General features: G+C 43.1%; 1 protein-coding gene across 5 annotated transcripts; it reads left to right on the top strand.

Moving 5' to 3' along the window:
- Positions 1 to 6,684: 6,684 nt before the first annotated feature.
- tmem109 (transmembrane protein 109) lies at positions 6,685 to 13,449 on the top strand. Of its 5 annotated transcripts, XR_013963847.1 has the most exons (5): positions 6,685 to 7,100; positions 8,067 to 8,187; positions 9,025 to 10,567; positions 10,598 to 10,627; positions 10,686 to 13,449. XR_013963847.1 is itself a non-coding variant. In XM_080760042.1 (3 exons), exons 1-3 carry the CDS (start codon positions 6,837 to 6,839, stop codon positions 9,429 to 9,431), a joined length of 774 nt encoding a protein of 257 aa, XP_080616168.1. In that variant the 5' UTR covers positions 6,685 to 6,836; the 3' UTR covers positions 9,432 to 13,449. The 5 variants fall into 5 exon arrangements, 3 of the variants coding, with proteins under 3 accessions (XP_080616168.1, XP_080616167.1, XP_080616166.1); XR_013963848.1 differs by having other exon boundaries at positions 9,025 to 10,657; positions 10,882 to 13,449; XM_080760042.1 differs by having other exon boundaries at positions 8,067 to 8,169; positions 9,025 to 13,449.
- Positions 13,450 to 14,468: the final 1,019 nt, after the last annotated feature.

The following is a 14,468-nucleotide window of genomic DNA, read 5'->3' as shown; positions in this document are numbered from 1 at the left end:
AGTAATACCTCAAAATTGAACTCAAGTACAGTACTTAAGTAAAAGTACTTAGTTACTTTCCACCACTGCTACTCAGCCTCAAGCCACTCACCCATTACAAACTCACGTTGTTGTTACCATGACACCCTGGAACGCCCTACCAACAGTCATTAAGACATGCAAATCCCTTGACTCCTTCAAAACCGCTCTCAAAGGGCACCTATACGGACGGCTGCAATTAGAAACTGGCCCCCGTAAAAATAATCTGAATCCCCCCCACCACCCACCCTTTTCCCCCCCCTCACTGTATACGTTTCTTTTCCCTGTTTACCTCCTTTATGATGAATTCCTGTTCAGTTCTTTCTTAAATCCTATTTATTTCTACGTCTCTAAATGTTTTGATGAATTGAACAAGGTGAACCCACTTGTAAACAAGTGTAATGCTTAATTGGGTCGTCCACTCACAGTGAACAGTCTTTGTATTGAGTTTGTGCTTGAAATGTACTGTACTTCTGCAAACTGTGAATAAATATTTCAATCAATCAATCAAACCCATATAGTAACAACAACACCAGAGTGATCTTATCGATTAAAGGATGTGAAAGGCCTCTTTCAAAAATGTCTGGAAAAAGTATATATATATATATGTCATAAAATCTCAAGCTACATAGATATTAAATCCCTTTCACATGAAGGAAGATATATATTTTACCCTGATGTGAGTGTGCTTAGCCTTGCCAACGCACACTACTCCGCCTCCGAGACAACAAGAGTTACACAAGACTGGCCCCGCGGCCACTGCACTGTGGGAATCTATGTGTAGTGTACGTGTGTGTGTGTGTGTGTGTGTGTGTGTGTGTGTGTGTGTGTGTGTGTGTGTGTGTGTGTGTGTGTGTGTGTGTGTGTGTGTGCACAAGCTTTCCCAGGCCTGAAAGGCATTGTATCAACTAAGGATTGCAAAAAAGGGAGTATCATGCATCCAAGACCACTATGAAAAAAAAAGAAGAAAAAGAAAGAAACTGTAGGAAAACACAACAGATCAAGTTCAAGTTTTGTTCTACCCGTAATAGAAGAGTAGGACCAAAGTGAATATTGGTTTAACTTTTTGCTATTTCCGCCTATAATAAGGTCTTATATAAAAGGTTGCCGATTAAAAAATATTACCAAATATTGGCATCCTGGTGGCTTTGGTATAGGGACACTACCCATAGACCAACCGTGCAAGTATGATATAAAAACAATTAACCAGCAGGTAGAACATGACAAAAGGATTGACTTGGAAGCCCCCGCCCCCCTTTCAAGGCCTCAAAAGAAATGTCCCTTTTTAGGTAGGGTTATAGCCTCGGTAGGGTTAGCCTATGTCCTAATTTGGGGGTTTGGTTCTTGCACTAATATCAGGCGAAGTGGGGATTCTGTCTTGGATTCACAGTAGAGGATTGGTCTCCCATGTGGGAGATCTGGGTTCAAATCCTGGCTAGGACATGACATTTGCAGTGTTTACATTGCAGACTAAAAAGCACACCCATCTGTTCTGTGCAAGTGTGCATCTACACGTGTGTGTGTGTGTGTGTGTGTGTGTGTGTGTGTGTGTGTGTGTGTGTGTGTGTGTGTGTGTGTCAGCTCAACATTTGTAATTTAAAAGTCAATCTTGGGAGGTCAGCCAAATCTGGATGTATGCAATCTCATAACTGTGTGTCCCCTTACCAAACATACCAAACCACTGTTTTCTCCATGGGTGAATTATGGGTGAGTCAAAATATAATTTCTGACAGGCGTGACAGCCTTGTGGACAAAGAACATGCTGAATAAACCACTGCTACTACAAACTAAGTAGCATTTCTATATCATACTGTATGTATGGTATTTGGTCTAGTGAAGTCAATGCAAGCTGAAATGGCTCCTTTGGCAATCAGGTTTCAAGATGGAGAAAACAGTGGAGTCTACATATCGTTTCTGGCGGAAACCTCTTATGTCCATATTCCAAATGTTTTCTTCGTAAATTAATGCCCTACTTCGTCATACAAGAGTGTTGCACAAAAGATACAAGCTGTACAAGCTCACAATGCGTATTTTTTTTACATAGTAGGGCCTATTAAAAAAAAAAAACATTTTTGACATGCAAGGTTTCCTCCCGACAGCGATGATAAGCACTTTCTCTCTCCCCCTTTCATCGTGTACAATCCTGACCGCTTGAGAAGAGCCAGTTAACTGTCTCTGAAGGGTTGGGGGACCCCCAAATCAAGCCCTCTTCCGGTGTCTCATCTCTCCACACAGAGCAGCCTTTATCTCTGTGGTCTGTCTCTCCCACACATACTCTCTCTGTTCTCTTATATTCCCAGCCTGACATGGTGTGCTCTCGACTCCTCACTCAGTGAAGTATACTGGAATTTGTTTTACTCAAGGAAAAAGAAGACGCCACAATGTAGAAATGCTCTGTTACAAGTCAAAGGCCTACATTCAAGAGAGAATAATGTAGCAGGGGGGACTTTTGAGGGAATAATAATAAAATATACTTAATGCCTACTAATTACTACGCCACCTTTTTCTAGAGGAAAGGGCCTCTTTAACAATAGAAAGCACAGGTTCGTGTGACCAAGGACATAAGACTTAAACATAAGTCAAGATTTCAAACAAAGGCATTTTATTCTCTTTTTGTACACAAAGTACCATACCGGAGGAGGAGCACAGCAGCATGGAATAAGGGCATTTATACTTACTAATTCAGCCAGTATGCTGATACATTTATACTTACTAATTCAGCCAGTATGCTGATACATTTATACTTACTAATTCAGCCAGTATGCTGATATATTTATACTTACTAATTCACCAGGCAGCCAGTATGCTGATACATTTAGGAAAGCCATGCCTTCAAACTCTTGTCCTCCGCTCAGATACGCCAACCTTACAGCTAGGGGATCCCCTGGCTGAATGAAAGCAGCCCAGCCCTTTTAAACCTGTCTTGCCAATAAACCCCACCCTTAATTTGAAACAAGGAGCACCTGGCTGATGCTGCCATAGTAACAGGTCTACCTGGTTACAATAAGTAGGCCTACAAACGTACCATCACAATATCCTTCATGTGCAAAACAAAATAGTTATTCACTTTGAAGAAAAGTGTTTCCAGAAAATTTTCCAAAATCTTTTGAAAATAGCAGATCAACAAGCGATGATGTGATGCATGTGACACATTGTGACCTTGTAGATTTGCCATGGTTATAATAGCAGAAGAATACCATGGGGCTTAACGTTTTGCGTTAATAATCTATAATCGTCAAAGTCGCCTAAACTTGTTACTAAAGTTTTCAAGTAATTGTAGGGGAGTTAAAAGGACAATATTTGCCTCTGAGATGTAATGGAGTAGAAGTAGGAAAAGCAGAGAAAGTATCTTAAAATTGCACTCAAGTACAACACATGAGTAAATGTACTATTAGTTCCTTTCTCCAGCACTGCTCCTGCACAGTGACATACTGTACAGGCTCTGTTCTGTTCATCCCAGCCTGACATGATGTCTATCCTAACTTCCTCCACAAGTCTTCAGTTTGTTGGTCCGTAATCCAATCTGGTCTCCACAAGATGGAGGGTGGGGTGAGGTTTGTCTGCATGAGGCTCTTTCCCCAGCTCAGGAACAGTGGTGGAGGAAGAACTTATACGTGTAAAAGTAGCAATAGCACAATGCAGAAATACTGCATTCAAAAGGTTACTCGTGCACTAATTTTGAGTAAACATAACAAAGGTACTGTATATCAACTTACAGTAGTCCTTACGCATAATATCCATTTCAGAATTACTTTCTCTATACACGTGTGCTTTTAGATGAATGTTAATTTTATGTTAATTACTTAATTTTACTCAGTCACATAAGGAGTAAATGAACTCTGAAGATTTTGCAGTGGGTGAGTGAGTGAGTGAGTGAGTGAGTGAGTGAGTGCGTGCGTGTGTGCGTGCGTGCGTGCGTGCGTGTGTGTGTGTGTGTGTGTGTGTGCATGTTGTGCTGTGCACATGTAAGGACAAAAAAAATGGAAAAACATGAACTCCAGTCAGACATCCTTACAGTGAAGAATTCTGTTTTTTTCTCTCTCTCTCTCTCTCTCTCTCTCTCTCTCTCTCTCTCTCTCTCTCTCTCTCTCTCTCTCTCTCTCTCTCTCTCTCTTTCTCTCCCAAACACATGAGGTTACACAAACAAATGTCTGCTAAATCACCACAGGTATTTAGTTCAATGTTGTTTTCATTTCCAGCCCTAGAATGTTTAGTTAAAGTTTTGGGAATGTGTGTATTTGTCACAGTGTTGAATGAATAAGGCACAGCTCCTTTTCGGGGTGCATAGTTTAGACTAGTCATTGGTTAGACATGGGTTAAGGTTAGGTTTAGGTGTGCTGCCCATAGACTGTTGCCCCGTGGGAGGTTAGGTTTAGGGTGAGGGTTTGAGATAGGTTGTAGTTGTAGGACTACTGACTGGTCTAACCAATGACTAGTCTAAACCAAAAACTGTCTAAACTAAGTACAGCACCCCTCCTTTTCTCTATGAAAACCCTGTTGTCCAAAGGCCTAAACCTAAAGTAATAGACTCACGTTACAGTTTATAAAGAAGAAGAATGTCGCCGTCTAGTGTGTATTTAGCCTCATTACAAGGCTAATTCGATTCATGAATAAAGTCAAAATAACTGATTGCTCATCAGAGTTGCTCATCAGATTTTTGGTAGACAATTATTTTATATTATATCTTATATGCATTTATTTTTACAAATGAGGGGCCAAATACAAATAGGTCTACATGAGCGTGAGTAGGCCAGGCCTACTAAGAGGGCTTAGAGGCTAAAAGGGCGCACGCACACGGAAATTAAGGAAATGAATAAAACCTTATATTTTTGAAACGATGCAATACTGCCTCATCAAAGTTGGTGTTGTGACATTAGATAATGATATTGTCAATGACTTGCATGAGAAGGAGAGAGGTGGTGGAGTTTGAGTTGACAGTTTGAGGGTCCAATGGAGTTAAGAGGTTTTGCCCAATGCGTTTTTTTACTACTTTCCATTGGTTCAATATTTTTGAAACAACACACAGACGTAAAGGGTGTTCAATAGCACTGATTTATGGGGAAAACAAATCAATAACCTAAAAAAATTAGTTATGAGGTTGAGCAACGAATTATACATGTTATTGCGACCGTATAGGTCCCAGATTACTATGAAAACCTGCAAAACCTGTCCGTCAGTCAGGTCACACCTCCATATATGCATGGCTGTCAGTCCTACTTGTCGTGACTCCTGAATGCCAAGAAAACTGAAGTTATCACCTATAACATCCCATCAGAGCATCCACCTCTGACAACAACAGACTGAAGTTATCACCTATAACCTAAGAACTGCCAGCCAGCAAACTAGTGCTGTGGGAACCAACACACGGGCACCGCCGGTCACCAGGACGTCCCACAGTAACATAAGAAAGACGCAGGAGCACAAAGCACCAAAGAGCTGGCCAGATGTATAGAGAACCGGGATGACTGGAAGCAGTGCCGTCTCTACAGGGGGGCATTGGAGGGTATTGCCCCCCAGATTGGATGTTGTGCCCCCCCCAGTCCAGATTTGCCTATACCCTGCCAATATTTTAATGTTTTACAAATCTATAAGTTCTTCATGATTATTGTAAATATAATACACGTTCAAATGAATTGATAGAAGACATTATAATGTCTTTGTTTGTTGTTGGTGCTGCTGCATAATTAGCCTATATACTTGTAGCCTTTTTCAAGGATCACTTTGTTAATAGGCGACTATTTGTTATACATAGGGGGGGTTTGACAAATTACGTTCCCCCTTTGAAAAAAGTATGCCCCCCTGCTGATTTGTGCCTGGAGAGGCACTGACTGGAAGCAACGATGGAGGGCTCGTCTGAGGACGACCCAGAGAGCCAGCAACTCTATATCTGACCTCAAACCCTTAGATCTCCATATATGGACCTGAACTGTTCTGACATTCCATATGTTGATCCTTTCCCCTTCTCCTTCCTCTTCAAAGGTTTCCCTTTTGACTGATACTGATTGTCCATTCAAACTCTAGACGGGCCTGCCTCAAAGTTATTAGTGCAGCCGTGCCCGGCAGCCGGCGAAAACTAGTAGTAATAGAGTTGATGTTGATCTGACCTAATCAAACCCTGTACACTCAAGACACGCTCCATATACATGGCCAGTACAGAATTCATTCCATATATTCATCTGACCCCCCCATGCCAAAACGCCAGCGCTCGGCCAGCAGTCTGCCGTCAGTCACCCAGGCCTGCGTATGCGTGCACGCGACCTCTGCAAGCTCGCTTCTCGCCCTCAGGGCGTCTTTACTGGTATATATAGAGGGTATAAAGTATAAACTGAAGCTTTTTTTAAACAAATAACACCAATCTGTCAGTTTGGGCCAAATGGCAGCATTGGCAGCATTTTAAACTATTTAAATAGTATAGAAACTGAAAACTCTCTCTCTCTCTCTCTCTCTCTCTCTCTCTCTCTCTCTCTCTCTCTCTCTGATGATTTGTGTGATTTCCTTGCAGCAGAAAATCACGTGAAGGCTCAGTCAGTCATTACACGTCATCGCCAGCAGGGGGCAGACATTCTCTTTCAACGATCAGTGGAACAAGTTTTCTAAACAGGATATGGAAAATGTTACTATTCCTCCTTCTCCTCCTCCTCCTCCTCTCGCCTTGTTGTTGTGGCACCACTGCTCCCCACATGAGCCCCTCGGCGGAAAAGAACACCTTATGTATATTATGACACACCTATAGCACATTTTAAACGCTTACCTTGTAGATTTTAAACCTCCTCCTCCTGTGTTCTCCAGCGACTAGTCCGCTCCAGATACAGACAGTCATGTTTCCAGGTGGTCGTTGTAAAAAAGGCAGCAGCAGAGCTGCTGTGCACACAGTGCTGCTGCAGTGTTTGTTGTGTGTGTTCTTGTCGGCAACGTCATGTGTGTGTGGTGGTGGTGGCGGCGACCACGATGACTTCGAGAAGGTGTCGGAGTCTGACGGCCTGATCCAGAGGCTCAGAACGGCTCTGTCCAACCTGGACGAGGAAGCCAAGAGCTACCTGGGAAAGGTGGCCGGCGAGCAGACTGTCATCTCTGTGCAGAAGGTGAGTGAGATGGAAAACTATTGTCTGTTTTGGCTTTTAAGTACAAGTGTCAATTCTGCTATATAGAAACTACTCAAGTTACAAGTAAATTAGTAAAAGTCAGGAATTCTAAATGTACTTCAGTAGAAGTACAAAGGTATTGGCATCAAAATGTACAGTACTTAAAAGCACCAAAAGTAAAAGTATTGATTGATTGCTTGAAAATGTCATTAACAGTTAGTAGTGGGTACAGTTCATGTGAAGTAGGCCTACAGGTCTATACAAAATCTGCTAAGAGGACATCAGGGTCCTCGATCCATTTTCAATTCATCAGAACATTTAAAGACATACAAATATACACTTCTATGCAAAAAAACAAAAAAACAATCATCAAATAAATACACAGTTAGAAAATAAGGGGGAAATAAGTATAGAGAAAGAAAAATAAGGGGGGACTTTAACTTCTTTACAGGGGCCAGTTTGGAATTGCAGCCGCCCAGAAGTGATCTTTGAGAGTCATTATTATGCAGAATGTCGCGTTTCAAGTTTTCAATCTTTTGAAAATAGCAGATTTACAAGCTGTGATGCAGCAAAGCCTTTTAATTCCAGGGACACATTAACAATGAAAACATTTTATTATCTCTATGATCCCAATATACTTATATCCCCATTGTTGATTTAACTCAGAGAGTGTACACATGTGACCAAATGGACTATTATAGGTCCATTTGATTACAAATCTGTACACTGAGTCTGAGTTACAGTTACATTTCTACAGTTACAGACCATAAGGGTCCATTTGGTTCCTAACTATAAATCATTGAGCTGGGGATCCCCCCTTTAACCCCCCACAAGGTCCCAGAAACCCACTTCAAGATCAACTAATTCTATCCCACACTAATGCGCATGTAAACTCTTTCTCTCTCTCTTACTGACTCACACAACCTCTGGTACTCTCTCTCTCTCTCTCTCTCTCTCTGCCTGCAGGCGTTCTCTCAGGTCCTGGGCGTGTTCGCTGCAGCGGTGGCCAGCGGCCTCAACGTCCTGACCCAGTACCTGGCACACTTCCTCCTGGCGGCGGGACTAGACGGTAATCTAGACGGTGAAGGTTAGCCTAATTCATGGCATGGTGTGGTGGTGGAAGACCATTACCAAAACGAGTCGCCCATCATTTACCAACTCGCCCCGGGCGTACAGCCGGCGGAACTGACCCTTTACCAACTAGACCCGGGCGTACAGCCGGCGGAACTGACCCTTTACCAACTAGACCCGGGCGTACAGCCGGCGGAACTGACCCTTTACCAACTAGACCCGGGCGTACAGCCGGCGGAACTGACCCTTTACCAACTAGACCCGGGCGTACAGCCGGCGGAACTGCAGTGCTCAGCCTGGTATCCCTAAAGTAACCTAAGTAAATTATGCTTAACCCATTTAGGCCTGACGTCAAAAAAATAAGAAGAAAAGTTCACTCTGAAAGAATATATATTCAAAGATTTGTGACGCATTTTTAAGATTTTTCAAAAATAGCAGACATACCGGTACAAGTTCATAGCGCGCCACTCAGTCAGGCTATGCACTGGACAAATTTGCATGACATAAATAAACTAGAAAAACGAGGAAATCTATTTTTAACGACCACCTGACAGGAGTTTTCATGCTGCACGGTAAGACTACAGTCATTGGTATTATTTCCATCACCTGGGTGGACCAGTGGGTCAGTCGTGTAACTTTCTCGACGTTAAGCCGTATATGTTCAACAACACAGCCATGCAAAAAAATAACATCGACAGCTATGAGGTGGCGAAAGCTTGACCCGCATAGCAACAGTTGCTAAAACTCTTGCATTGGCATTGGACAATGGCTCTTTGGGGTGGGATTTAGCTAAATATGGGCTAAATATGGAAGGAAAAAGAAAAGGTCTGACTTTGAATCATTTCTCTTCCAGTGTCCCTCCCCTTTGAGCACGTCTCCCCGGAGGGCGTGATCTTCGTGGGCCAGTGGTTGGCGCTGGCCCTGGTGGGCTACTGGCTGGTCTCTATGGCCTTCCGCCTGGTGGCGTCCACCGTGCGCCGGGCCCTGTGGCTGCTGAAGCTGGCCGTGGCGCTGGCCATGTTCGGGCTGATCCTGAGCGACCGCAGCGTGGGCACGGAGACCATGGCGGTCCGCCTGGCCGCGCTGGTCTGTGTGTGCGTCCTGCTGGGCATCGGGCCGTCGTCCTCGTCTTCGCAGAGCGGCGGGACGACCACGGGACTCGTGGATAAGACGGTGCACCTGGAGGAGACCGTGAAGATTCTGGAGAGACGAGTGAAGGAGATGGAGAGGTGGAATCTCTATGGGAAAAATAATGAATAACGCTCTGGAATGACGGAACTAGAAAATGGCCACAACTATGCTATGGCCTGCTATGCCTCTCGAGAACAGCGTGTTTTCATTGGCTCGTTTGTCAATGTCACGTCCGGGAACCACCAGGGGCTCAAATGGATTGTTATGGCCGGGTCTGTCACTCTGAAGGCTCATACATAGTCTAGATTTACGGTGGTGGGGTGACCACCGAACTACAACATGACGTCACGAGCCGCGGTGAAGAGCAAACCACCGCCACCGCTCCAGCCCTTCTCTCTGTTTTTACTCGCCACCGCTCAACGTTATTTCAAATGGTCAGCTCACCACCGGAGCGGTGGTCAGCTCACCACCGGAGCGGTGGTCACCTCACCACCGAAAATCCAGACTATGAATAGGCCTTGAGACTGTACAAATGGCTTAATTTGTACACCCTCAGAGTAAAATGAAAGGGACACTTCACCCCTTTTGCAACCAGATCTAATCTTTATGATGTTTGGGAGACAAGAAACACTTTCCTGGGGGTTTTTATGTGGGTAATGTGTGCTGTTTTTAGATATTTTAGTATTTCAAAGTGTCCATGTCATGATGTCATGGACACTTCCTTCCTGGACTACAATTCCCGTAATGCTTTGGTGCACTGCTCCTCCTTGTGGATAGGGGGAGGGCTGTCTTACTGAGACGACATGTAGTTTTTTGTCTCCCAAACATCATAAAATAAGAGCTGGTTGGCAAAAGGGGTGAAGTGTCCCTTTAAAGGTAGTGCAAGTGTGTTGATTAAAACACGTTTGGTTAATTAGCTTGATATCCTGATCGTATATATCATTGCTATAGTGCATTTTGCTCAGTGACAGAGGTCTCCCCATCTCTTTGCTCAGTGACAGAGGTCTCCCCATCTCTTTGCTCAGTGACAGAGGTTTCCCCATCTCTCTGCTCAGTGACAGAGGTTTCCCCATCTCTCTGCTCAGTGACAGGTCTCCCCATCTCTCTGCTCAGTGACAGAGGTTTCCCCATCTCTCTGCTCAGTGACAGGTCTCCCCATCTCTCTGCTCAGTGACAGAGGTTTCCCCATCTCTCTGCTCAGTGACAGGTCTCCCCATCTCTTTGCTCAGTGACAGAGGTTTCCCCATCTCTCTGCTCAGTGACAGGTCTCCCCATCTCTTTGCTCAGTGACAGAGGTTTCCCCATCTCTCTGCTCAGTGACAGAGGTTTCCCCATCTCTCTGCTCAGTGACAGAGGTTTCCCCATCTCTTTTCTCAGTGACAGGTCTCCCCATCTCTCTGCTCAGTGACAGGTCTCCCCATCTCTCTGCTCAGTGACAGGTCTCCCCATCTCTCTGCTCAGTGACAGGTCTCCCCATCTCTCTGCTCAGTGACAGGTTTCCCCATCTCTCTGCTCAGTGACAGGTCTCCCCATCTCTCTGCTCAGTGACAGGTCTCCCCATCTCTCTGCTCAGTGACAGGTCTCCCCATCTCTCTAGCTCTATAATAAACTGAAAATACATTTTCAGGTGTATTTTCAGAGCAAACCCATTTATCAGCTTCATATTTTCACATTGTTCCGATTCCAATATTGTCTGCTGAGACACAAACAAACTCTAGCAATGATTGCTTTCAGAATATAGCTATTTAACTTATGGTATTTTAACAAAAAATAATAATACAAATACCACATTTTACAGTGTTAGATTGTGGTTCCAGAGAAAAAAGAAAGAAAAGAAAGTATCAAATAGGGGTTCTTGGCCTAATCATATCAAACTAGAAATGAAAAAAGGTTGAGAATCACTGGGCTACGATTAGATGGCCTCCCGTTTGGCTGAGAGGAAGTGATGTGCTTCCGCCTGCGTCATCAGAGGAAGTGATGCGCGCCCGCCTGATGTGCGCCCGCCTGCCTGCGTCATTGTCATACTATGTGCAGATGAATAACTATTCCGTCCACCTGACAACTCTGGACATGGTCTGCTCGCTCAGGCACGCCTCACGAGTACAGAGCGTCGCAGTCCCGCCCCCTCGAGAGACCCCGGAAAAAAAATCCCCGTTCATTTTCCTCATAAGACTTATCAGAAAGTAATTATTTAAAGACGTTTACGCCGCGGACAAAGCCAACTCTTGTCGTGACGAATCATGACAACAAACAAAACATTTCGGGACTTTATTTTTGTTATAATTATTTGTTTGGTCCAAAATATTGTGTGTCCTGTCATGATTTGTCACAACAAGAGTTGGCTTCGTACGACGTTTAAAAGGTCTGTAAATAAATACGTTTTGAAATGTCTATGGGAAAAATGCATTGGGATTAATGGGCCTGGGCCACTCTTCGTTCTGAAAGGAGGTGGGACTGTGACGCTCTATATGGGTGCAACAGCTAATCTAACTAATTGGTTTTAATTATGGAAATTATTTGATAATACATTTGAATAAGAATAATTGATTTGGAATTCACCATTTGCCAGCCTTCTGATTGATCTACAAGCTCACAAAGACTCGCCAACCAGGAGACACATTGAGAGCTTGTAGATCTGCTATCTTTGTGCGACACAGACTATCTATTCAAATGGTTTTTCTGCATAAATTATTTTATTATTCAATTCATCTGAGAAGTAATCGATAGAAGAGTCGCACATACGATAGTCAATTGTTTCAGCCCTACTCACAAGCCTCAGGTTTTTGCTGTCGGTGCGACTGGTTTTCAGAAACGAGCTGGTAAACATGGAGATGTTGGGGATATAGAATACGAAACAGAGGACTGTGTATGGGTGAGAGGCGTGCCGTTACGTTCTGATTTATCTGTCTTTCTTTCCTTGGGTTGGGGATCTCCAGGGGTCTTTGGTTAAGCTTTAAATGGTTACTATCAAATAAATAAGTACATTTTATAATTATGTCATATACTATAACTAGGGGGTTTCCAAATGTCTCCATAATTTGTAATGTTTGCAAATGAATGTGAAAAAGAATAGTGAAACTCTCAAACATAGCTGATTTATGGGTCTTGGCTTAAGTGGTTATTTGCTAGAAAGTGTGCTTTCTAGCAAATTAGTTGAAATAACTTATGTCTGTTTTTTCAGTGTGATCTTATCTTTACAGTCTATGGATCTTATGCACCAGACCAGCCACTATAATTCCTCCATCCATGCCTTGTTGAAAACACTGATATGTGCATTTATGACAAGGAACAGGGGTTCATTTAAAAGAAATAGTACATATCCGTTTTTTTTATTGCAAACGTGGCCGGCCGTGGTCAGGTTGGGTGGGCCATGTGCATTTTCAGAGCCCATTTATTTGAATAATCATTCGATTGTTGTGTTCTTGTGCGTGGATCAGTGGAACCAACTACGTGTACTAGAAGTTCCTACGATGAAAACACAAATCCATATAATAATAAAATGCCAGATTCTTTTGCGTCCGATGCGTTCCCGGTTTTGGAGAATCCTAGATTAACCGATGTTTTGACCGATATATATTTTGTATATTTCTTATCGAATATTTCCACGGCCCACCAGTGCGCCCCGCCCCCCCGGCCCACAGGTTGGGAAGTTCTGCTATATAGGATGTTTCTTTGAAAATGGTTGCTGTCGCCTGTCGGGCAGAAACCGCTAATATCCTTTTTTATTTTTTACTTTGTGTTTCTTTTCAAAAGTAGCAGTCGGATCCACAAGCTGGAAATGTGACGTGTTTTCCAGCTTTGTTGATCTGCTACTTTTGCCATTTTTTGAATGAATCTGAATCCTGAAAAGTAACAGTGTTGGACATAATTATGAGGTTTCCACCCAATAGAGATGAAATGTTGGTAGTGTCACTTTTATAACTGTGGGTACCAGGGTTCAAATACACGTGATCTGTGTTTACTGTTTACCGGGCAGACACCAGCCTATACTATAAGGAATGTGGCAATGAAGCTTTATTACCTCTAGAGCAGTAAAGAGCTCTGAAATGATATGACTTGGGATTTTGTTTTTGCTCAAATGTATGAAAAAGAAAGAATGAAATATTCCATAATCTAGAGAGCAAAAATGAATGAATGAATCTTAATGGATAATAATCTTCTCCGTGTTTCATTGTCTCGTTGTGTTGTAGCCTTCTTGCATTTCTGGACAGCTTCCTTTTCAATCAAATATACATTTCACTGAACTGTCCCACACCACTATAGACTGATCAAGATGTATTGACTTCTGATACAGAAAATACTTTGGGTAAAATCCTACACACCCATTCCCAAACATGAGCAAATAAACAACAACATAGTCTCTCCAAGTCTGTAGTCTGTGGATACCACATTATCAGTGAAACTGAAATTGGAAGTGATCAAACAAACACAAAAGAGCCCTCAGAGATTAGTTTACTGAAAAATACTAAATACTAAAAATGAGTAGTGATATGGCTGACTGAGTAAAATAAAACAATCTACCTGAAAATAGATAGCTATAAGTGAAGAGCAATTTCCGCAATTACCATTTCCGCAATTTCCGCAATTTCCATTTCTGCAATTTCCTCAATTTCCATTTCCGCAATTTCCATTTCCACCATTTCCGCAATTTCCGCAATTACCATTTCCGCAATTTCCATTTCCGCATTTCCGCAATTTTCGCAATTTCCATTTCCACCATTTCCGCAATTTCCGCAATTTCAATTTCCGCAATTTCCGCAATTTTTTAGATTTTCATTGGTGGGCCAGTCATAATGGTCCCGCGGGCCTGATGTGGCCCGCGGGCCTGAGGTTGAGTATCACTGCTGTATATAGTAACGACTACAATCAGATCAATTCCCACACACAAGAAACTATTCCACATAACAGTGATGGGGGTTTTGGCAGTGGAGCTGTACCGACACCACCTGGCGGAGTCAGGTATAGCATACAGGGCCCCTTTGACACCATCTATTCTAAATCTAAACCAGTGGTTTTCAACCCTTTTCATATCAAGGCCTCTAGTCTCTTGGAACCAAAACGTTGAATATTTTGTTGCCGTTGGATCAGATGTCCACAATTCCATGCTGTAGCCTGTATTGATGTTGGTACCATTGGGAGAGGTACACGATAAAAATAACAATTCTT

The sequence above is a fragment of the Protomyctophum bolini genome (genome assembly GCF_963924005.1).
Source record: "Protomyctophum bolini genome assembly, chromosome: 3".
In the NCBI taxonomy this organism is placed as follows: Eukaryota; Metazoa; Chordata; class Actinopteri; order Myctophiformes; family Myctophidae; genus Protomyctophum; species Protomyctophum bolini.
The sequence above is the reverse complement of the archived record's forward strand: the minus strand, read 5'-3'. Positions and strand labels throughout refer to the sequence as shown.